The sequence below is a fragment of the Cetorhinus maximus genome, chromosome 5 (genome assembly GCF_964194155.1).
Source record: "Cetorhinus maximus chromosome 5, sCetMax3.hap1.1, whole genome shotgun sequence".
In the NCBI taxonomy this organism is placed as follows: Eukaryota; Metazoa; Chordata; class Chondrichthyes; order Lamniformes; family Cetorhinidae; genus Cetorhinus; species Cetorhinus maximus.
The window spans coordinates 18,774,010-18,796,569 of record NC_135883.1 but is presented as its reverse complement, the minus strand read 5'-3'; the positions used below and the strand labels follow the sequence as shown (position 1 = coordinate 18,796,569).

General features: G+C 40.8%; 1 protein-coding gene across 1 annotated transcript in view; it reads right to left on the bottom strand.

Annotated features, from left to right (window-relative positions):
- Positions 1-480: 480 nt before the first annotated feature.
- Positions 481-22,560, bottom strand: part of fkbp1b (FKBP prolyl isomerase 1B) — a 33,983-nt gene continuing 11,903 nt past the window's right edge. Inside the window, exons 3-5 of the mRNA XM_078541571.1 lie at positions 3,237-3,349; positions 2,391-2,549; positions 481-970 (exon numbers count right to left, since the gene is read on the bottom strand). Coding sequence (XP_078397697.1) covers positions 2,421-2,549; positions 3,237-3,349 — 242 coding nt within the window. The 3' untranslated portion in view covers positions 481-970; positions 2,391-2,420. The remainder of the gene's footprint in view (positions 971-2,390; positions 2,550-3,236; positions 3,350-22,560) is intronic.

The window sequence follows — 22,560 nt, the reverse complement described above, 5'->3', positions numbered from 1 at the left end:
AGGTCAAGGAAAGTGAAATATGTGGTTGAGGCTACCAATTGCTCTGGTTTCCAGAGATAAGATGCAAGGAGAGCAGATCATACTATAAAATTTGCTGATACGAAGTAGAGCAAGTCATTTGTCTGCATTTCAGACTCGTCATTGTGTGATACATCACTATCACAAGGCATTCCAGTCAACAGCCTAAATGAGAACACACAACACACAATTTGACTGAAGCACGAGATTCTGTGTAGCATGGTCTTCTCACATTTAAACTTACCAATATCTGGTTGATAGCTGTATACGTGATTAGTGAAACTACTCAATTCTTTGTAAAATCAGTTTAGAATGCTACATATTTCTGTTTTGTTCTGAGGTGTTTGCGTATCACAAAGCTTACGACTCATGGAGTTTTGCCAGAATTCAAGGTTAAAAGCAATAATAATGATAATTGTCCCAACAGATCAAAAGAGAAAACCATACAATTAGCTGGGACTATTTTTTTTTAAAGGTGAACTTTTTTTTATTTCAACAAGCAATTAAGTTTTACATCAGTTCTTGCTTCAGTGTAAGACTGGCAAATACAGGTCCTGTAGTTTCTTATGAATACTCATTTATTTTAATTCCATAAACTCTTTGTATGCCTTTAAGGTCTTTGCTATTTAAAAATTAGGACCCCAGTCAGGTCAACTTTATCAAATGATTTGAGAAATTATTTGAATTTATTAAATATTGCATGCAATCAAAACAGAGCAGAAATTAAAAAGAATGAAATATGAATCCCATAAGCACAGGATCTACTAATTAACAACACTGGTAGTCAAAACTAACAATTCCAAGTATCAAGAGCAAAATAAACAGGATGTAGGTAGCTAGGTAGGATTGTTTTTTTTTTAAATCAATATCACAAAAGGTCTTCTAACTGGCTTCTGTGAGCCACTGAAGATCTATTCCACTGTATTGAAACCCAGGACTCCCTATGTCATCCCTTTAAAAAGAGAAAAATAAAATTACAATTTAATTACATGTCAATGAACTCTTGTTCATTTTATTTTTTAAAAGTTTTTTTAAGCATCAGGATACCAATTTTTTACTCAAAGTATAACAACTGCAATCTTACTGGTAAACAATTGGTTAAATGAACAACCAAGATCGAGTGGTCAATAAAGCATGCTTTCTTGTGGCTATGCACTTCCAGTTGAAAAATCAGGGAGCTCATGTGCCCATTAGTCAGAACTTGTAATTTTTTAAAAAAAAGCTTTTTCTGTAAACTCTGAATTCCCAATGAAATATGCCAAATGTTCTCTTTTGCTAATGAAGCCAAACATCCATGATTGCATGGGAGAGTAGGCCAGTAATGACTATCATCTCACTATGATGTACAATGAAAGTGGACAGGGGAAGTGATGTAGCTATTAATTAAGACACCAGATTAAAGAGATGAACTACAGACTAGTATTAAATTCCTCATTAGGCTGAGGCTTGCATGTGTATTTTTAGCCTCACCAAATATGCTCACAATGGTCAACAGTCAACGTGCATTGAATTTATTGGGAAATTGATAAGAAATAGAGCAAAGTATGAATTCATTACTGCTTTACTCATTTATTTTAACAGTTCATAATATTGGTGGTTGCCTAAAGGGCAAGAACAAATTTGTAATGACATATTTTAACCAAGCCATTAGGTATGTATCATTGTGCAAAAATTGTACATTTTTACACTTATAGTGAAGCTTTGCGGGCATTGGTTCTGTATTACTACAATTCAAGTTTATTCTTAGGCAAGATGCTCCTTCAAATGTTCTAATGATGCACTAATGTTTTGTAGAAATTCAGCAGTGTAATAGTGCACTTATTTATCATAGAATTGATTGTAGAATATGAGACGTATTCTATCCCTTATGGCTGTTACTCAAGATAGGGAGCAAAGGAAAATAGGAAGCCTTGAGCTTCTTGGATCCACCAATAGCTCTAATGGTAACGTTGAAGGTCACAAAATTAATTCCAACATCAAAATTACCTTGGTTCACAGGCTAGGTTCAGATGAAGTTGACTCTTCAGCCCACTTGACCTCTTCCTCCCAAAGTACCAATCCTATTGCTTTCCCATTACAGAATCTAACCGCAGTTTAAATTAATCCAATATCCTGACCTCTAGCACTCTTCCGAACAAGTCATTGCAGCTATTGATCGGTCTCTGTTTAAATGCTTCCTGGCGCTCGTCCTAAATGTGTGCTTTGTAACAGTGATCCTATGCTCTATCAAGCTCTTGCCTCAGTACATGTACAGTATTAAAGTATTCTGACGCATGGATTGAGGTTTAACTCCTTAAAAGTTTCAGATGAAATCTTTCAAAGACAACATTTTTCAACAAAGAATTGCAGTGATCTGAAGCAAGCTTCTGTACCTTGCAACCAAATATCAATTAAGGACTTCATCACTCCAACTTCAGCAGCTCTACATCAAAGATAAGGGTGGCATTGGCTGGGATGACTCCGGGATGGCCTGTTGCACCATATGCCATGTCAGGGGTACAGGTCAGTTTTGCCCTTTGCCCCAAACTCATCTGTTATTGGAAAACAATTCATTTTTTGGTTACAATTGGATTAATTAGTTTCCATTCATTTTTTAAAAAGTTTTCCTTCTACTTGTTTATATTAATGCTAAAATATAGTAACATATTTTCACACAAATAGAAAACATTGATTCTGCCATTGCACTGAACAGCTCAACCTAAAGTTAGACACCTTGACATTTAATTTTTCAGTTCATTATTCTGTACTGTCAACACTCTGTTGCTACACAGAAAACTGCATCTCCATTTCATCATCCTCTTTGAAAATACTAGATTAGATTGCACTTTTAACTGAGCTGGCCACGCACAGAAAGCACCTTTGATTAGTGAACCTTCTGTCTACAGTCATTATAAGCAACCAACACTTTTTTCCAAGCTTCACACTTGGGCTCACTGCTCCTTTATATTGGATGCCTATGTTTAAGGATATTATTTAATGTGTTAACAAGGTACATAATCATATGATTATGTACATTGATGCCATGTGAAGTTGGACTCTTATCACACAAACTCCTTAATTAATTCTTTTTCGTTCATTTGATTTTACTTAATTTATTATACTGCATAGAGAGGTAGGTTAAAGCTATAAGCTGCAGCTAACTTAACATAGTATAATGTGTCTTTTAAAAGTATTTGGCGAAATATATATCTTTAAATATACAACCATGCAATAAATACCTGTGCTACGCCTTCTTCCCAGCCTTTAATTACTTCCTGTTTGCCAATCTTGAACTTGAAAGGCTTGTTTCTGTCTCTGGAAGAATCAAACTTCTTTCCATTCTGCAGCATTCCTGCAAATACCATAAAATCCTCTTTGAAGCAGTGATAGACAGAAGAACAAAAAGACAGAATGTCTTGAACTTACTCTAAATAAAGATACAACCTTAGACATTATAAAATGCTGTACAATTGCTAAAGCCAAAATACTTTTGGAAAAATGGTATTTCTTTGTAATGAGCTTGCTTTACACAAGCAAATTGAATCCCCAAACTTCTGAATAGAGTGATGGTATAAAATAAAATAATTACGTCTAAATACACTATCACACAACTTTGGATCTCCCAGGATCAGATGATTTTCTTTTTCGATAAATTTATGCACAAAACCATTATCCTATATTTCTGGTTCAAAGCTTTCACCCCCAAAATAATTTTGAAATAACATTTGTACAAGAATTTGAATAGAATCAAGCTTGTGTACCATTCAAGGCAGGCCTTTTATTTGCTATAATGTGCAAACAAGTGCTGCAGATAAGGTGTAGCCAGACTATCGTTCTGTTAAAGAGTCATACGGACTCGAAACGTTAACTGTGTCCCTCTCCGCAGATGCTGCCAGACCTGCTGAGTTTTTCCAGGTATTTTTATTTTTGTTTTGGATTTCCAGCATCCGCAGTTTTTTGCTTTTATCTATCATTTTAAAGGTGGGTTAGCCTAGTAGGACACAAACTTAAAGAAAAGTAAAACAAATTAGAAAAAACGTTTACTCAAAAAGGTTATGAATGTTTGGAACAATTATTAATCATGGATGTAGTCAAAGACACAAAGAACATTTAAAACACAGCTAAATGCTAACCCTGGTTGACTTGACAGTAATTAGCATAGAAAGATTGATTTGGCATTCTCATTTTTGACTCAATTTTACTTCAATTAGATCTAATTGTGGTTATGTCAAAATACAACTGCTAATCTCCACAATTTTAATGAAAACATTAACCCAATTATTTTAACCAGGTTAATGGTCTCAGCAGAATAGCTGACACAGCAGTTTTAGACAAAAGATAAATTTATTTAATATCCCACTGTATAATACCAGCTCTAATGCTAATTTTTACAAATAGACAAAGAGTCAAATTATAAAATTTCTACAAATTGACGATAGCTAAGCACAGTGCAATCGTTAAAACTTTATAAATATAGAACAGGCTCGTTCCTATACAATGTATATTTGGAATGACAACACCACTGAAATAAAACCCAATGAGCATCTACATTTTTTAAAGTGTAATTGTCCAAAAATGTAGGCTCGTCATTAGTGATATTTTCAAAGCACATCTCATGAAAATATGATTTATTTCACACTCCCCGCCACCCCCACCCCCACCCCCCCAACCCATAGGGAAGATAATTTATCAGCTCTATATACACAGAATATAATTACAGATCACTGAAACTTCACCGGAACAAAACACCAACTACAGTCACAAACAAATCTCAACTGTAATAACATTCTGCCAGAAAATTGTTTTTGTATCATCATTCAGCACTTTCATCACCTGTGTGCCAAAAATAATCTTTCAAACCCAAATTATAATAAGAACGTATGCATAAGTAATAAATTTAGCATGTTAATCAACTAATTTCTCAAGCATCATGCAAAAATACGTCACTGAGGAGCTGCAAAATCCTGACCTATTTCTGCAGAGCTCGCTATAAAATCCAGGTCATAGTTTTGCCTTTGGTTGTTTGACAGCATGCCTTGGATGCCATTCAAAGCAATATAGTGGCTCCATAAATTCACAGAAAATAAATGTCACCATGAATCCTGTATTTTAAAAACATCACTTTGACAGTGTACTCTATATATGCTTTGGGAAAAAAAATCTTTCGAAGGCATTCTCTATAACTATTCATTTTATGATGCAAGTTACTTAGATCATCAGGTAAGCACAATACGTTTCACAGATTGCATCAATACAATAAAAATGCATTATCTACCAATAAATAAATTCGTAATTAGTAATTGGAACTGTCACTTAATTAATAGACTTAATCTGTTGACAATTATATTAAATTACTTAACACATTTCATTTAAATGGTAACACTCAGGGAAAAAAAATGACAAAATATCTTCTGCAAAGCAAAATATTTATAGCCTGAAACCATTAGTTTAATAGTGTATTTGAACAGTAATAAACTAATGAATCACTTAGGTGCGTGTAACTAGGGAAGTATGTTGATAGACATTGTATTATATGTCTAAAATATTCCTCCAAACTTCTTCAGGTTAGACAAAAACTTTATTGTTGAAATGATATTCCCAATTAGCCAATGTTCTGAAAAAACCCGAAAAGGTTTATACTTAATTTTTAAAATTCTTTAAAACACAAGAACTCTGCAATACAACATGCACAACTTCACTGCTGGGCAAGAGGTCACAAACACAACTATATTTTTCAATTAATTTATTTATTTTCTTTAATTCTTTCATGGGATGTGAGCATCGCTGGCAAGGCCAGCAATTATTGCCCTTGAACTGAGGGCAGTTAAGAGTCAACCACATTGCTGAGAGTCTGGAGTCATATGTAAGCCAGACCAGCTAAGGATGGCAGATTTCCTTCCCTGAAAGACATGAGTGAACCAGATCAGTTTTTACAACACATGATGATAGTTGTCATGGTCACCATTACTGAGAGTAGTTTTATATTCCAGATTTATTAATTGAATTTAAATTCCACAAGCTGCCGTGGTGGGATTGGAATCCATGTCCCTAGAGCATTAGGCTCGGCCTCTGGATTACTAGTCCAGTGACGTTACCACTACACAACCACCTCCATTATGAGAATTGGTGTTGCCACCATAAGCTAGCCACAACCGAGACCCCTTCATGTGGTGAATTTCTAGCACAGACCTGAGGTGGAATTTTACAGCCCCGCCCCCAGCGCGACACTGCCGTAAAATTCCTCCCCTTAAGTACGGCATTCTGGGGGCCACTTCTGCCACTTCAGATTTTGAAACTACATCGCAAAGAATGAATCAGCCATTTTGTGGATTTATCTCCACAGATACGAATAGGAGGGATGTGAAGGCATTAGAGAGGATGCAGAAAAGATTTATCAGGACGGTTCCAGGAATTAGGAACTTCAGTTGCATGGTTAGGTTGGAGAAGCTGGGGCCGTTCTCCTTGGAGGAAAGAAAATAAGAGGAAATTTGATTGAGGTGTTCAAAAATCATGAGGGGTCTGGCCACAAATAGGGAGTAACTGTTCCCGTTGGTGGAAGGATTGAGAAGCAGAAGGGACAGATTTAAGGCGATGGGCAAAAGAAGCAACAGTCACATGAGGAAAAATTATTACTCCCCACCTCCGATAGCAAGCGGTTAGCATCTGGATTGGACAGCTTGAGTGTGTGGTGGAGGCAGATTCAATCAAGGCCTTCAAAAGAGAATTGGTTATGATCTGAGGAAAATCTGCTGGGCTAAGGTGAAAAGACTGGGGAGTGGGACAGATGAGTTGCTTTTACAGAGAGCTGTCGTGGATATGACAGACCAAATGGCCTCCTCCTGTGCTGTAACCATGCTATGATTCTACAAGCGTAGTAAAAAAAAATGGATGAAATAACTCTTATGGCATGACCACCTGCAGCAAGCCTATACTGCTGCAGTGATATTGGTTTTGTTGACACAAGAATAAACATTTCCCCAAACCCTTTTCAAATATTTTAGTTAAATGTATTTATTTTACTTTTAGGCATGTCACAGCTGAATTGCATGACATTTATTTTCCGTGCTAATAATAGCTATCTTCACCTGTTTTTCTCTTCTTCAGCCTTTTAGCCTGATGCAAACTGTCAGCAATACGCACTTGTCAATTTTTGCATTTCAGGGAAAAAATTATGAATAAATTATATGGGTTATGGCCAAGAGAATGGAAAGAACAATTCCTGTAGTTCCACTGAAGGATAATTACTTTTCCTCACATTTCAAAATTTCCCTTATTTAAAACAAGCCAATCCCACTTTACTAGAATTTTATACCAAACAAATAATGTCATTTCAACGCAAACTGGAGGAACAGCACCTCATCTTCCGACTAGGCACTTTACAGCCTTTCAGACTGAATATTGAGTTCAACAATTTTAGATCATGAACTCTCTCCTCCATCCCCACCCCCTGATTTTTCCCCCTCCTTTTTGTTTTTTCCAATAATTTATATAGATTTTTCTTTTCCCACCTATTTCCATTATTTTTAAATGTATTTCCATCCATTGTTTTATCTCTACCTTTTAGCCTTTTTCGATTCCATCACCCCACCCCAGCCCCACTAGGGCTATCTGTACCTTGCTCGTCCTGCTTTCTACCCTTAATTAGCACATTCCTTTAGATAATATCACCACCTTCAACACCTCCTTGTCCTTTTGTCTGTGACATCTTTTGGTTGTCTCCACCTATCACTGGCCATCTATCCAGCTCTCTTGTCCCACCACCCCCCCCACTTAAACCAGCTTATATTTCACCCCTTTTCTATTTTTCCTTAGTTCTGTTGAAGAGTCATGCGGACTCGAAACGTTAACTGTGATCCTCTCCGCAGATGCTGCCAGACCTGCTGAGTTTTTCCATATATTTTTGTTTTTGTTTTCGATTTCCAGCATCCGCAGTTTTTTGCTTTTATCTTAATGTCATTTCTTTCCCTGAAAAATAACTGACACCTGAATTTGCCCGAAGGATCTGCGCGCCTGGTACATATAAACAGGGATACTTCTGTAAACAGTATTTTTCGTCACAACCTGCACAAGCATTTTCATTTAGAAATGAATTCTAGATACAGTAAGTACAAAAAGGAAGGTGAAAGTGTGTTTATACAAGAAATATTGTTTCAAACACCATCCTGAATGTGTTTGAAGAACTTTGTTTTCAACAATGAAAAGATGGGATTAAATCACTTGGGATTAAAATTATTATTGGGAAATGTTTCTGCAGAAAGCCCTTGTATTGAATGATGGGAAAAGTTAAACTCCATAACATCTGTGTGAGGCAATATATATATATATATATATATATATATGTCAGCAACTCAAAATGATCTTAGAGCTATCAGTGCCAATTAACTAAAGCAAATCTTGGAACCATAGAAAAGTTACGATGCAGAAAGAGGCCATTCAGCCCATCATGTCTGCACCAGCAAAAAGGAGAATTTTAAACCCACTTTCCAGCACCTAGTCTGTAGCCTTGCAGGTTACAGCACTTCAGATGCAGATCCAGGTATGTTTTAAATGAGTTAAACTTTTCAGCTTCAACCACCAACTTAGCCAGTGAATTCCAGACACCCAACAAGTTTTTCCTCATGTCACCTCTAATCCTTTTACCAATCACCTTAAATCTATAACCCCTGACAACTGACCCCTCAGCTAGGGGAAACAAGTCTTTCCTGTCCACCCCGTCTAGGCCCCTCAATTTTGTACACCTCAACTAGGTCACCCCTTAGCCTCCTCTGTTCTAAGGAAAACAACCTCAGTCTATCCAATCTCATCCTCATAGCTGCAATTTTCAAGCCCTGGCAACATTCTTGTAAACCTCCTCTGTACTCTCTCCATTATGTCCTTCCTGTAATGTTTATTCTCTTATGATACCAGCTCTTTAAGATGGCACCTCCAATAAAATCATTAATCCGTTGGAGAGAGGGGTATTAATTACTTTTACATTACACAAACCCGAGACTCCAGGACATGGAATGGACAGTACTTGATCAAAGTAGATAGCATGAATCAGTATTCTAACCTGAAAGAGCTTCCATTCCAGAAAGGAAAATAAAACAAGTAAAAATCTTGTAAAACTTTTGTACTCAAATCAAATGTATACAGAGATCATTTTAGTTACTCTTAAATCTGTAATTTTAATCAGCTGATTAAAGTTACAGCAGAAATGACTCCATTCTATCAGGCCCTCATTCCAGATCGCTCATGGTGCTGCTCACGGTTTGGCAGAGGATAGCGTGTTTTATATCAGGGTTGTTATGTCTCCGAATGTAAAATGCTTCAAGTGACTTAGTGATTAACCAAATCAAATTTCATTTTGTAAAATTGGATTTTTATTGATGTTAAATGTCAAATTTCTTACATGAAAAATGCAAACCAGTCGCTTCGATTATATGTTGTTTTAGTTATTTATTAATTTTATCTCTTACTTTTTTTGAAGGATTAAGAGGAAGGTGACAACAACATACAAGTTTTCTGACTAATTTGTGGTCTGGAGTAACGCTGGTGGGCGAGTTTAATGGGGTTTAACAGCACTGGAAGTGAGGTGGAGGAGGAGGCACGAGGCAAGTCCCAGGTTTAGGTACCACTGCACAGCTTGCGAAAGCTTTTTAAAATTGGTGCAAGGTGTTCAAGCTTGGTAATAGGTTTGTAGACTCAGGTATTGGAGTGTCTGCATCATGCTAGCACTGAGGCATGGCAGGTTCCTGCATGTGGGAGAATTGAGGAGTCAGGAAACTGGAGGAGAGAGTTCCATATTTTGAGCAGCCTGAGGATTTGAGAGTTCTGGGGAGTGGTTAAGGGGAAATGCATGTGAGGAGGCAGTGGGGAGGGCATTTCTGGTCTATGGGTGCTTTGAAGGAGGGTATCAGAGTTTTTAAAAAAAAATTCTTTCATGGGACGTGGGCATCACTGCTAGGCCAGCATTTTTAATTGCCCTCGAGAAGGTGGTTGTCAGCTGCCTTGAGCGGTTGAACCGTTGCAGTCCATGTGGTGTAGGTACACCCACAGTGCTGTTAGGGAGGGAGTTCCAGGATTTTCACCCAGCGACAGCGGAGGAACGACAGTATATTTCCAAGTCAGTATGGTGTGTGGCTTGGAGGGGAACTTCCAGGTGGTGGTGTTCCCATGCATCTGCTGTGGGTTTGGAAGGTGCTGTCGAAGGAGCCTTTGAGTTTCTGCAGTTTATCTTCTAGATGTACACACTGCTGCTACTGTTTGTGAATGGTGGAGGGAGTGGATGTTGGAGGTGGTGGATGGGATGCCAATCAAGTGGGCAGCTTTGTTCTGGATGGTGTTGAGCTTCTTTAGTGTTGATGGAGCTGCACTCATCCAGGCGATTGGGGAGTGTTCTATCACACTGCTGACTTGTGCCTTGTAGATGGTGGACAGGCTTTGGGGAGTTTTTTTGTTTTATTAATTCATGGAATGTGGGCGTCGCTGGCTGAGCCAGCATTTATTGCTCAACCCCAATTGCCCTTGTTCAGAGGGCATTTAAGAGTCAACCACATTGCTATGGGTCTGGAGTCACATGTGGGCCAGACCAGGTAAGGATGGCAGGTTTCCTTCCCTAAAGGACATTAGTGAACCAGATGGGTTTTTACCACAATCGGTTTCATGGTCATCATTAGATTTTTAATTCCAGATTTTTATTGAATACAAATTCCACCATCTGCCGTGGTGGGATTCAAATCCCGGTTCCCAGACCATTACCCTGGAGGTGAGTTACTCACCACAGAATTCCCAGCCTCTGACCTGCTCTTACAGCCACAGTATTTATATGGTTGTTCCAGTTCAGTTTCTGGTCAATGGTAACCCCCAGGATGTTGATAATGGGGGATTCAGCAATGGTAATGCCACCTCCAAGGGGAGATGGTTGGATTTTCTCTTGTTAGTGATGGTCACTGCCTGGCACTGGTGTGGCGTGAATATTACTTGCCACTTGCCAGCTCAAACCTGAGTTTTGTCCAGGTCTTGCTGCATATGGACACGGACTGCTTCAGTATCTGAGGAATCAAGAATGGTGAACATCGTAAAAACATCAGCAAACATCCCCGTTCTGACCTTATGGTGGAGGGAAGGTCATTGATGAAGCAGCTGAAGATGGTAGGGTCTAGGACACTACCCCGAGGAATTTCTGCAGTGATGTCCTGGGACTGGAATGACTGATCTCCAACAACTACAACCTTCTTCCTTTGTGCTAGTTATGACCTCCAACCAGTGGACAGTTTTGCCCCGATTCCATTGACTCCAGTTTTGCTAGGGCTCCTTGATATCACACTCTGTCAAATGCAACCTTTGAGTTCAGCTCTTTTGTCCATGTTTAGACTAAGGCTATCATGAGGTCAGGAGCTGAGCAGACCTGGCAGAACCCAAACTGAGCGTCTGCGTAAGTGCCACTTGACAGCACTGTCAATGACCCCTTCCATCACTTTGCCGATGATCGAGAGGACACTGATGGTGTGGTATTTGGCTGGGTTGGGCTTGTCCTGTTTTTTGTGGACAGGAGATACCTGGGCAGTTTTCCGCAGTGCTGGCTAGATGCTAGTGTTGTAACTGTACTGGAACAACTTGGCTAAGTGCGCAGCTAATTCTGGAGCACAAGTCTTCGGTACTATTGCTGTAATATTGTCAGGGCCCTTAGCCTTTTCAGTATCCAGTGTCTTCAGCCATTTCTTGATATGGAGTGAATCGAATTGGCTGAAGACTGGTATCTGTGATGCTTGGGACTTCCAGAGTGTTGCAAAGCAGTGTTTTTGGTCTGTTAGTCATAAGAGAGCTGTCTGTGAAATGCAATTGCAGTGGAATAGGGATCCTATTGATATCAAGACAAATATACCAAGGATGAGAGAGGTGCTAAGATTTGCAAGGACTGGGGGAAGGGTTCCGGAGGCACTGGTGGGGGTGCATTGTCTGCTGGCGTAGGGTAGGCAGCCTCCAATAGTTTGGGGGAAAGAGTGCCCTTTAGCTTACTCCCCCAACTGTTTGAGACACTGATTAATTTCACCCCTGCCCCATTTTAAAAAAGCAAATGGGGCTGGAAACATTGAAACAAAGGGGAACCTTGTGGAATAAAAATTTCCTCAGTTACAGCCTGATGAACCAAGATGATAATTATTTTTTTAAAAAGTGACTGGCTTGCATCCTGTACAGAATCATCACTCTCCCCAGTGTAATGAGCCACATTTTGAGCAGGTAACCCACATCTCCAACAGTCAACGCATTCTCATATTCCACATATAGAAAGGGGAAGGCTAGGGAAAGTTACCAAGCGACTGGTGGGAGCCAAAGATGGGCAAGTGTAATAGCTGAGAACTTCAGCTTGGAGGACTGAATCAGGACCATTAAAATTAAAAGGAAACTGAACCATTACATCAGTAGCATAACAAAGCAAAATTGTGACAGGATTAAACGCAAGACTTTACGGATACTATTTATATTGATTTTTTTTTTTCCAATGGTAATTTCAGCTGTAGTTGAAATGCCAGCCAATTTAATTTTGGTACTTTACTGTTTTTCTATCAATGAATGAAAACACATCTTCGATAGTGATAAAATAAATGTTATTCAAAGCCAAGGTTTCTTTCTCTCAATACCGCTGCTATTTGCCCTTCCCACATTTCTATAGTAAACTGCATGAAGGGTGTTGGTGATTTACTATTACACATTGTACAAAATATCCAGTAAAGTATAAGCAGATTGTATGTTTAGTATACACTGATATTATGGGCAGCAGCTTAAAATGTCAAATAAACAGTCAATGTTTCCTCTACTATTCTTTTTCTATGTACTCTTTTCACTCATTTGCTTTTGAAGATATGGCAAGGTTATGTGCTACAACAGATAAGTACCCATACACTGGTTAGGCGAAGTATCTTCAATGAAGCTAGGAACAACAGACGACCACACAGGAGTATATCCCACTAACTGCAATGGTGAGTTGCACTGGTCCTGGAGATGACAGCTGTCCTTCTCCACACCATGCACATGTCCAATCTTTAGGGCCACATCCTTAATTCTTTTTTAAAATCTATATTGGAAAATTGAATTTGTTTATTGGTGCAATCTGAACAGACTTCCATTAAACAGTTTTCCCCAAAAGTGCCATACAACAGGTTTAAGGGAAAACAAACACCAAAGAGACAGGAGAATGGAATTCTCCTGCACACTCTTATATTACATTATGGAAGAAGCAGTAACCATAAGGACAGACATCTTCAAATGATCCCAGAAGCATGTAACACACTAGAATGACACGTATAATTCAGCTTTCTGATAACCTAATCCCTTCCACACAAACAGCAGTAATAAATATACTTTGGTTAATTTTTCATCAAATGAAACAAAAGTGAGCCTTATGGAATAAAAAATTCCTCAGGTATAACTTAATGAATCAAGACTACTTTTTAAAAAAAAAAGTGACAGCTCTGTGTCCGTTCATCTCTCAGCGTAATGAGACACATTTTGAGCAGCATTTAGGGGAGGCGATGACGTAGTGGTATCGTCGCTGGACTAGTAATCCAGAGACTCAAGGTAACGCTCTGGGGAGCCGGGTTCGAATCCCGCCATGGCAAATGGTGGAATTTGAATTCAATAAAAATCTGGAATTAAAAGTCTAATGATAACTGTGAAACCATTGTCGATTGTTGTAAAAACCCATCTTGTTCACTCATGTCCTTTAGGGAAGGAAATCTGTCGTCCTATCCTGGTCTGGCCTACATGTGACTCCAGACTCACAGCAATGTGGTTGACTCTAAAATGGCCTAGCAAGCCACTCAGTTGTAACAAACCACTACAAAGTCACAAAAAAGGAATGAAACCAGACAGACCACCCTGCATCGACCTAGGCACCAGAAATGACAACGGCAATCTCAGCCCTGTCGACCCTGCAAAGTCCTCCTTACTAACATCTGGGGTCTAGTGCCAAAATTGGGAGAGCTGTCTCACAGACTAGACAAGCAAGAGTCTGACATAGTCATCCTCATGGAATCATACCGTACAGATAATGTCCCAGACTCCACCATCATCATCCCTGCGTATGTCCTGTCCCACCGGCAGGACAGGCCCAGCAGAGATGGCAGGACAGTAGTATACAGTCGGGAAGGAGTTGCCCTGGGAGTCCTCAACATTGACTCCGGACCCCATGAAGTCTCATGGCATCAGGTCAAACATAGGCAAGGAAACCTCCTGCTGATTAGCACGTACTGCCCTCCCTCAGCTGATGAATCAGTGCTCCTCCATGTTGAACACCACTTGGAGGAAGCAGAGGGTGGCAAGGATGCAGAATGTACTCTGGGTGGGGGACTTCAATATCCATCAAGAGTGGCTCGTTAGCACCACTACTGACCGAGCTGGCCGAGTCCTAAAGGACATAGCTGCTAGGCTGGGTCTGCGGATGGCGGTGAGGGAACCAACAAGAGGGAAAAACATACTTGACCTCATCCTTACCAACCTGCCTGCCACATATGCATCTGTCCATGACAGTGTTGGTAGGAGTGACCACCGAACAGTTGTAGTGGAGACGAAGTCCAGGCTTCACACTGAGGATACCCTCCATCGTGTTGTGTGGTACCACCACCGTGCTAAATGGGATAGATTTAGAACAGATATAGCAACTCTAGACTGGGCATCCATGAGGCGCTGTGAGCCATCAGCAGCAGCAGAATTGTAATCTAACACAATGTGTAACCTCATGGCCCAGCATATGCCCCACTCCACCATTACCATCAAGCCAGGGGATCAACCCTGTTTCAATGAAGAGTGCAGGAGGGCATGCCAGGAGCAGTTCCATGCCTACTTAAGAGTGTTGTCAACCTGATGAAGCTATTCCACAGGACTGCTTGCATGCCAAGCAGCGTAAGCAGCAAGTGATAGACAGGGCTAAGTGATCCCACAACCAACAGATCAGATCAAAGCTCTGCAGTCCTGCCACATCCAGTGAATGGTGGTGGACAATTAAACAACTCACTGGAGGAGGAGGCTCCACAAATCTCCCCATCCTCAATGATGGAAGAGCCCAGCACAGCAGTGCAAAAGATAAGGCTGAAGCATTCGCAAAAATCTTCAGCCAGACGTGCCAAGTAGATGATCCATCTCAGCCTCCTCCAGAAGTCCCCAGCATCACAGGTACCAGTCTTTAACCAATTCGATTCACTCCATGTGATGTCAAGAAATGACTGAAGGCACTGGATAGTGCAAAGGCTATGGGCCCTGACAATATTCCAGCAATAGTACTGAAGACTTGTGCTCCAGAACTTCCCACGCCCCTAGCCAAGCTGTTCCAGTACAACTACAACACTGGCATCTAGCCGGCTATGTGGAAAATTGCCCAGGTATGTCTTGTACACAAAAAGCAAGAAAAATCCAACCTGGCCAATTACTGCCCCATTAGTCTACTCTTGCTCATCAGTCAAGTAATGGAAGGAGTCATTCAACAGTGCTATCAAGCGGCACCTGCTTAGCAATAACTTCAATGGCACCAGTTTGGGTTCCGCAAGAGCCACTCAGCTCCTGACCTCATTACAACCTTGGTTCAAACATGGACAAAACAGCGGAACTCCTGAGGTGAGGGGAGAGTGACTGCCCTTGACATCAAGGCAGCATTTGACTGAGTGTGGCATCAAGGAGCCCGAGCAAAACTGGAGTCAATGGGAATCGGGGGAAAACTCTCTGCTGGTTGGAGTCATGCCTAACACAAAGGAAGATGGTTGTGGTTGTTGAAGGTCAGTCATCTCAGCTCCAGGACATCACTGCAGGAGTTCCTCAGGGTAGTGTCCTCGGCCCAACCATCTTCAGCTGCTTCATCAATGATCTTCCTTCCATCATAATATAAGAACTGAGGATGTTGGCTGATGATTGCACAATGTTCAGCACTATTCATGACTCCTCAGATACTGAAGCAGTCCATGTCCATATGCAGCAAGACCCAGACAATATCCAGGTTTGGGTTGACAAGTGGCAAGTAACATTCGCACCAGAAAAGTTTCAGGCAATGACCATCTCCGACAAGAGAGAATCCAACCATCGCCCCTTGATGTTCAATGGCATTACCTCACTGAATCACCCACTATCAACATCCTGGGGGCTTATCATTGACAAGAAACTGAACAGGACTAACCATATAAATGCTGTGGCTACGAGAGTAGGTCAGAGGCTAAGAATAGTGCAATGAGTAACCCACCTTCTGACTCCCCATAGCCTGTCCACCATCTACAAGGCACAAGTCAGGAATGTGATGGAATACTCCCCACTTGCCTGGATGAGTGCAGCTCCCACAACACTCAAGATGCTTGACAACATCCAGGACAAAGCAACCCCCTTGATTGGCACCACATCCACTAACAATCATTCCTTCCACCACCGACGCACAATAGCTGCAGTGTGTACCATCTACAAGATGCACTGCAGGAATTCACCAAGGCTCCTTCAATAACACCTTCCAAACCCATGACCACTACCATCTAGAAGGACAAGGGCAGCAGATAGATGGGAACACCACCACCTAGAAGTTCCCCTCCAAGTCACTCACCATCCTGACTTGGAAATATATCGCTGTTCTTTCACTGGCGATGGTCAAAATCCTGGAACTCCCTTCCTAACAGCACTGTGGGTGTACCTACACCACATGGACTGCAGCGGTTCAAGAAGGCAGCTCACCACCATCTTCTCAAAGGCAACTAAGGATCGGCAATAAATGCTGGCCCAGCCAGCGATGCCCATAATCCCATGAACGAATGAAAAAAAGGTAACCCACATTAACTACAGTCAACATGTCATCACATTGGAATAAATAGGAAGCCCATGATTTTCTTGGGATTTAGGTGTTATGGGGATTCCCTGGAAAGAATGAATTGACACGCAGAATTATTTGACAGTGTGTGCAGATTACTTGAACGTTTACTTTGAGGTGTGTTATTCTTTTGTTGAACACAGAGGGAGTTGAGTAGATTCTGCCGTGAACTCTGGGAATACCACATTTTGTAAAAAAACACACATATTTGCCTCCCCTATTCCTTCTGTATCCCCATTATAGCTATACATCTACATTACAATAGATGACTGCATTTCAAAAAGTACTTAACTGGTTGTAAAGCCCTTTGGGACACCCCGAGGTCATGAAAGGCATCAAATAAATTCAAGTATTTGCTTTTAAACAGAGAGTTGAAAGCGGGAATCATTAGTCCTGGTTAAGCAGCAGCAAACCATAAACTAACTGAAATAAAATAGGAAACGCAGCAAATACTCAACAGGTCTGACAGCATCTGTGGAGAGAGAAGCAGAGATAACATTTCAGATCAATGACCTTTCAGATCCGATCTCTATATCCGCTGAGTATTTGCAGCATTTTCCGCTTTTATTTCAGGTTCCCAGCATCTGCAGTGTTTGCATTTGTCATAAAATAACTGTACCTGTTGTTGCCTTGGCAATAATGTTGAGTGCTTTATTTTCACCGCTACAGTTAACAGCTCCATCACTGCAGGTCAGCTTTCAGAAGATGGCATCATTATAAATGTTTTCGGAGAGATGCAACCTTCTCAGTAAGATTGAGGTAAATCTGTTGCCTGCATGTGAACATGCTGGCTGCAGTGTCGGCATTCTATCTTGAGTAATAGTAGATCCTGGTAGTCCTCCAACTATAGCCTTGTACTTTCCTGAGCTTCCCCTCAGGCTGCGCCTCTCCTTTCCCAGCTCAACATGTCTAGCATAGCAAAACTTGTTGATAGAACCATACGGCTATGGACTGAAACAGTCAACTTCCTCCTCACAACAGTTAAAGACACTGCTCCATACTCTACCTGTAACTGGCTCGCTCTCCCACCTTATGTTAATCACATTTACAGATGGTGTTTTGAACTGATATGAGCTGGAAAGCAAGCATGAGCAGATTTGCACATGTAGTTTATATTGGTGCTCCACAAGCCATTGGCCCAGTTTTAACATGCATCAAACCAGATTACAATGGGACTTTCAGAGCAGGGTCAAAAATCCATTAATATTTACTTACCAAATTACTACATTAACTCACATTCAATGTGTGTTAACTCTATCACAGAAGAATGCCACCCCCCTGAACTCAGCTTATCTCTGTACAACCACTCAGGAGATTGCCCGTGGGAGACCTAGCAATGACCGATTCCAAACAATCCTTATCCCGTATGACACAGTTCAATATTGATAAATACATTTAGTTTACTAAGCAATAAATGTTTGTGCCCAATGTTCCATAGACTCATTTATAACATTAAATTTGTGATATCACACTTGTGCCACAACCTGATCTTGATAATATTTACATTCAAAACAATATGGAAAAACTCAACAACATATTCCAAGCAGGCAAAAAAATGACTAAGTAGCATATTCTCAATTATCCACCATGCCTAACACTGGGGATGGGGGTGCGGCGAGGGGTGACAGCAGCTTTAATCCAATTCTGAATCAGGTATTTATTCAGTTGCAAGTCACCTGATGTTAGTGTCCCAGGGCCAGAAAAGCAGTTTTATGTTTTAATTAATGGATGCCAGTGAGTCGGCTGTGGAGAACAACTTTTAGTTTGAAAGATAAGTTGGGTCTAGCAGATTCAACTGGCAATTTTTTTTTTTTTGAATATAACCTTTTAGTCTGTCTTTAGAAAGATACTTCTGTGAACTGGAAGGGGAAAATAACTGAGGAGTTATAAGTGCCTAAAGGCAGGAATTATATACAATGCATGGAAAAGGGTGGTCGCATGTCATTCATCAAGCCATATAAATGACAAAAGTAAATGTCCTCCATGATCTTTTCCTGCTTCAGCTTTACTGTGGTATGTGTACACAGGACACCCATATGAAATAAAACACAATATACTTTTGCACTCTTTAGTCCATAATGATTTTTTTTTGACCAGAGATAGGAAACGTTACTAAAATACAAGACCTTTACCCTGATAGAATATTTTGTTTTGCCAAGAAATTGAACGCTGGTATCAGACGTTCTATAAGCTCCCTTTGTAAAAACTATTACTTTGCTTTATCGTATTTGTACCTCAACCCAGTTAATCAGCAGTATTTAAACATTTCAGTATAGGTTATACAAAACAAAATATTCTAAGCATGTAAAAAGAACTAATACAAAGCCCTCCATTATCCAAAAGAACCCAAGGCAGGATAGGAAGAGTTTGTCTTTCCATAGCGAGTTATGAGCCTGAAAGAGTGGTAGAAGCAGAATCAATAATGATTCTCAAAAGGGAATTGGGTAAATACATATTCAAAGCTATGGGGAGAGAGACTAATAGTATAGCTCTTTCAAAGAGCTGACACATGCCCAAATCAGCTTCCTTCTGTGCTATATCATTCAATGAATCTATCCAGTATATGCATGTATATAAACAATAATGTTTTGAGCAGGTGAAGTCCACTTAACCTATTCCAAGCTTTGTTTCCTTATCATAATTATGGAACTAATAACCTTGCAAAGCCTAGCAGGAAACCAACCCATCAGTTTTTAAGACTTCCCACGATTATGTTCCATCACCCACACTGGTAATTCGCTCCACGATTCTATTACCCTCTCACTAAATATAAAACAAATTTGCTTTTGATCCTCTTAGGGCAGTGTTGCCTAGTCCTTGAATCCTGGCCCTGACTGAACAATAATTTTAGATCTAAAGTTGAAATTTCTTTATAATTCTTTCAGACCTCACTAAAGTCTATGCCAGTCCTCATCTTCTACATGGAGCAGAGTCCTCCAGGAAACAAGCTTTCCCCACAACTTATGGAAACAGCCTCACAGGCATCTTCCGAACTCTATTCCAAGACTGATATAGAATGATTGATTGGAGAAAGAAACCAAAAATAAACAAAGTCCTCCAGATACAGTCTCACCAAGGTCAGATACAACTTCAGCATTTGATTCTAAAGGGATAGTTAGTTACCCCCAAATTTTTATTTACTTTTTGCATTATTAAAACAGATCTATCCACCAAACTCCTCAGATCTATTTCTGCCGTTGCCTCAAGCATTATTATTTAATATATATTCCACATTCCCACTTTTTTAACCTATTGTCATTCCTTCTACTTGCATTGAGCGAAGTGAACTCACAACCAATGGATCAGATCAAAGCTCTGTAGTTCTGCCACATCCAGTTGTGAATGGTGGTGGACAATTAAACAACTCACTGGGGGAGATGGTTCCACAAATATCCCCATCCTCAATGATGAGGGAGCCCAGCACATCAGTGCAAAAGATAAGGCTGAAGCATTTGCTACAATCTTCAGCCAGAAGTGCCGAGTGGATGATCCATCTCGGCCTCCTCCGGATGTCCCCAGCATCAAAGATGCCAGTCTTCAGCCAATTCGATTCACTCCATGTGATATCAAGAAACGGCTGAAGGCACTGGATACTGCAAAGGCTATGGGCACTGACAATATTCCAGCAATAGTACTAAAGACTTGTGCTCTAGAACTTGCTGTGCCCCTAGCCAAGCTGTTCCAGTACAGCTACAACACAGGCATCTACACAGCTATATGGAAAATTGCCCAGGAACGTCCTGTACACAAAAAGCAGGACAAATCCAACCCGGCCAATTACCGCCCCATTTGCCTACTCTCGATCATCATTAAAATGATGGAAGAGGTCATCAACAGTGCTATCAAGCTGCACTTGCTTAGCAATAACCTGTTCACTGATGCTCAGTTTGGATCCCAACAGGGCCACTCAGCTCCTGACCTCATTCAAACATGGACAAAAGAGCTGAACTCCCAAGGCGAGGTGAGTGTGTCCTTGACATCAAGGCCGCATTTGACCGAGTGTGGCATTAAAGAGCCCTAGTAAACTGGAGCCACTGGTTGGAGTCATACTTAGCACAAAGGAAGATAGTTGTGGTTGATGGAGGTCAGTCAACTCAACTCCAGGACATCACTGCAGGAGTTCCTCAGGCTGCTGTCCTGGGCCCAACCATTCAGCTGCTTCATCAATGACCTTCCTTCCATCAAAAGTCAGAAGTGAGGATGTTCACTGATGATTGCACAATGTTCAGCACCATTCGTGACTCCTCAGATACTGAAGCAATCCATGTCCAAATGCAGCAAGCCCTGGACAATATCCAGGCTTGGGCTGACAAGTGGTAAGTAAATTTGTCGGGCAATGACCATCTCCAACAAGAGAGAATCTAATCATCGCCCCTTGATGTTCAATGGCATTACCATCACTGAATCCCCCACTATCAATATCCTGGGGGTTTCCATTGATCAGAAACTGAACTGGACTAGCCATATAAATACTGTGGCTACAAAAGCAGGTCAGAGGCTAGGAATCCTGTGATGACTAACTCACCTCCTGACTCCCCAAAGCCTGTCCATCACCTACAAGGCTTAAGTCAGGAGTGTGATGGAATACTCCCCACTAGCCTGGATGAGCGCAGCTCCCACAATACTCGAGAAGCTTGACACCATCCAGAACAAAGCAGCCCGCTTCATTGGCACATCCACAAACATTCAGTCCCTCCCCCACCAAAGCACAGTAGCAGCAATGTGTCCCCATCTACTAGGTGCACTGCAGAAATTCACTAAGCTCCTTATACAGCACCTTCTAACCCTGCGACCACTACCATCTAGAAGGACGAGGGCGTAGATGGGAACACCACCACCTGGAAGTTCCCCTCCAAGTCAATCACCATCCTGACTTGGAAATTTATCGCCGTTCCTTCACTGTTGTTGGGTCAAAATCCTGGAACTCCCTCCCTAACAGCACAGTGGGTGTACCTACACCACATGGACTGCAGCGGTTCAAGAAGGCAGCTCACCATCATCTTCTCAAGGGCAACCAGGGACGGGCAATAAATGCTGGCCTAAGCAGCGAAGCCCACATCCCGTGAATGAATAAAAAAAAATTCATATGCAAACATGGTCTTCAGTGCATGCAGGTGCCCCGCAGCAGTAACTTGAGAATTTCTGTAGCTCACAGGATTTCAAAGTTATTAATGGACCCAAATGTAATGAAGACTCCTGCACTTCCTATTTTAGGCAGCAACAATTATCAACAGGTCATTTGTAAATTGTAATATATTTTGAATGTGTCTACTACATTTGATTTAACCTTTATTAACCTTAAGCCTTTATTTTCTACCTTTTAGGTTCAATATTTTCATTTTTGAACAGGACTCTTCTAAATGGTAGTGATCATGGGTTTGGAAGGTGCTGTCTAAGGAGCCTTGTTTAATTCCTTCAGTGCATTTTGTTGATAGTACACACTGGCAGGTGCTTCTGAGTTTTCTCATCATATGTGTGCCTCACTAGTTTGGTAATGTTGCCCAACCAATCAGCAAAATTCTCCACTGAAGATCAGTTTTATGCTTCCCACACAGTTAATGAGCTGTCTCATTTCTGAGCGGACTATAAGTAATATATAATGAGGAAAACAGACTGCATCAACAATGCTGCACATAACATCTCGAAACACTGATTTTCAACCAAGAATCCAACTCCTTTGCTACATGCATGACAATGAAGAATATCTTTTCAGGATCTCTTCCGTAAGATGACCCATGAGCTGAGTT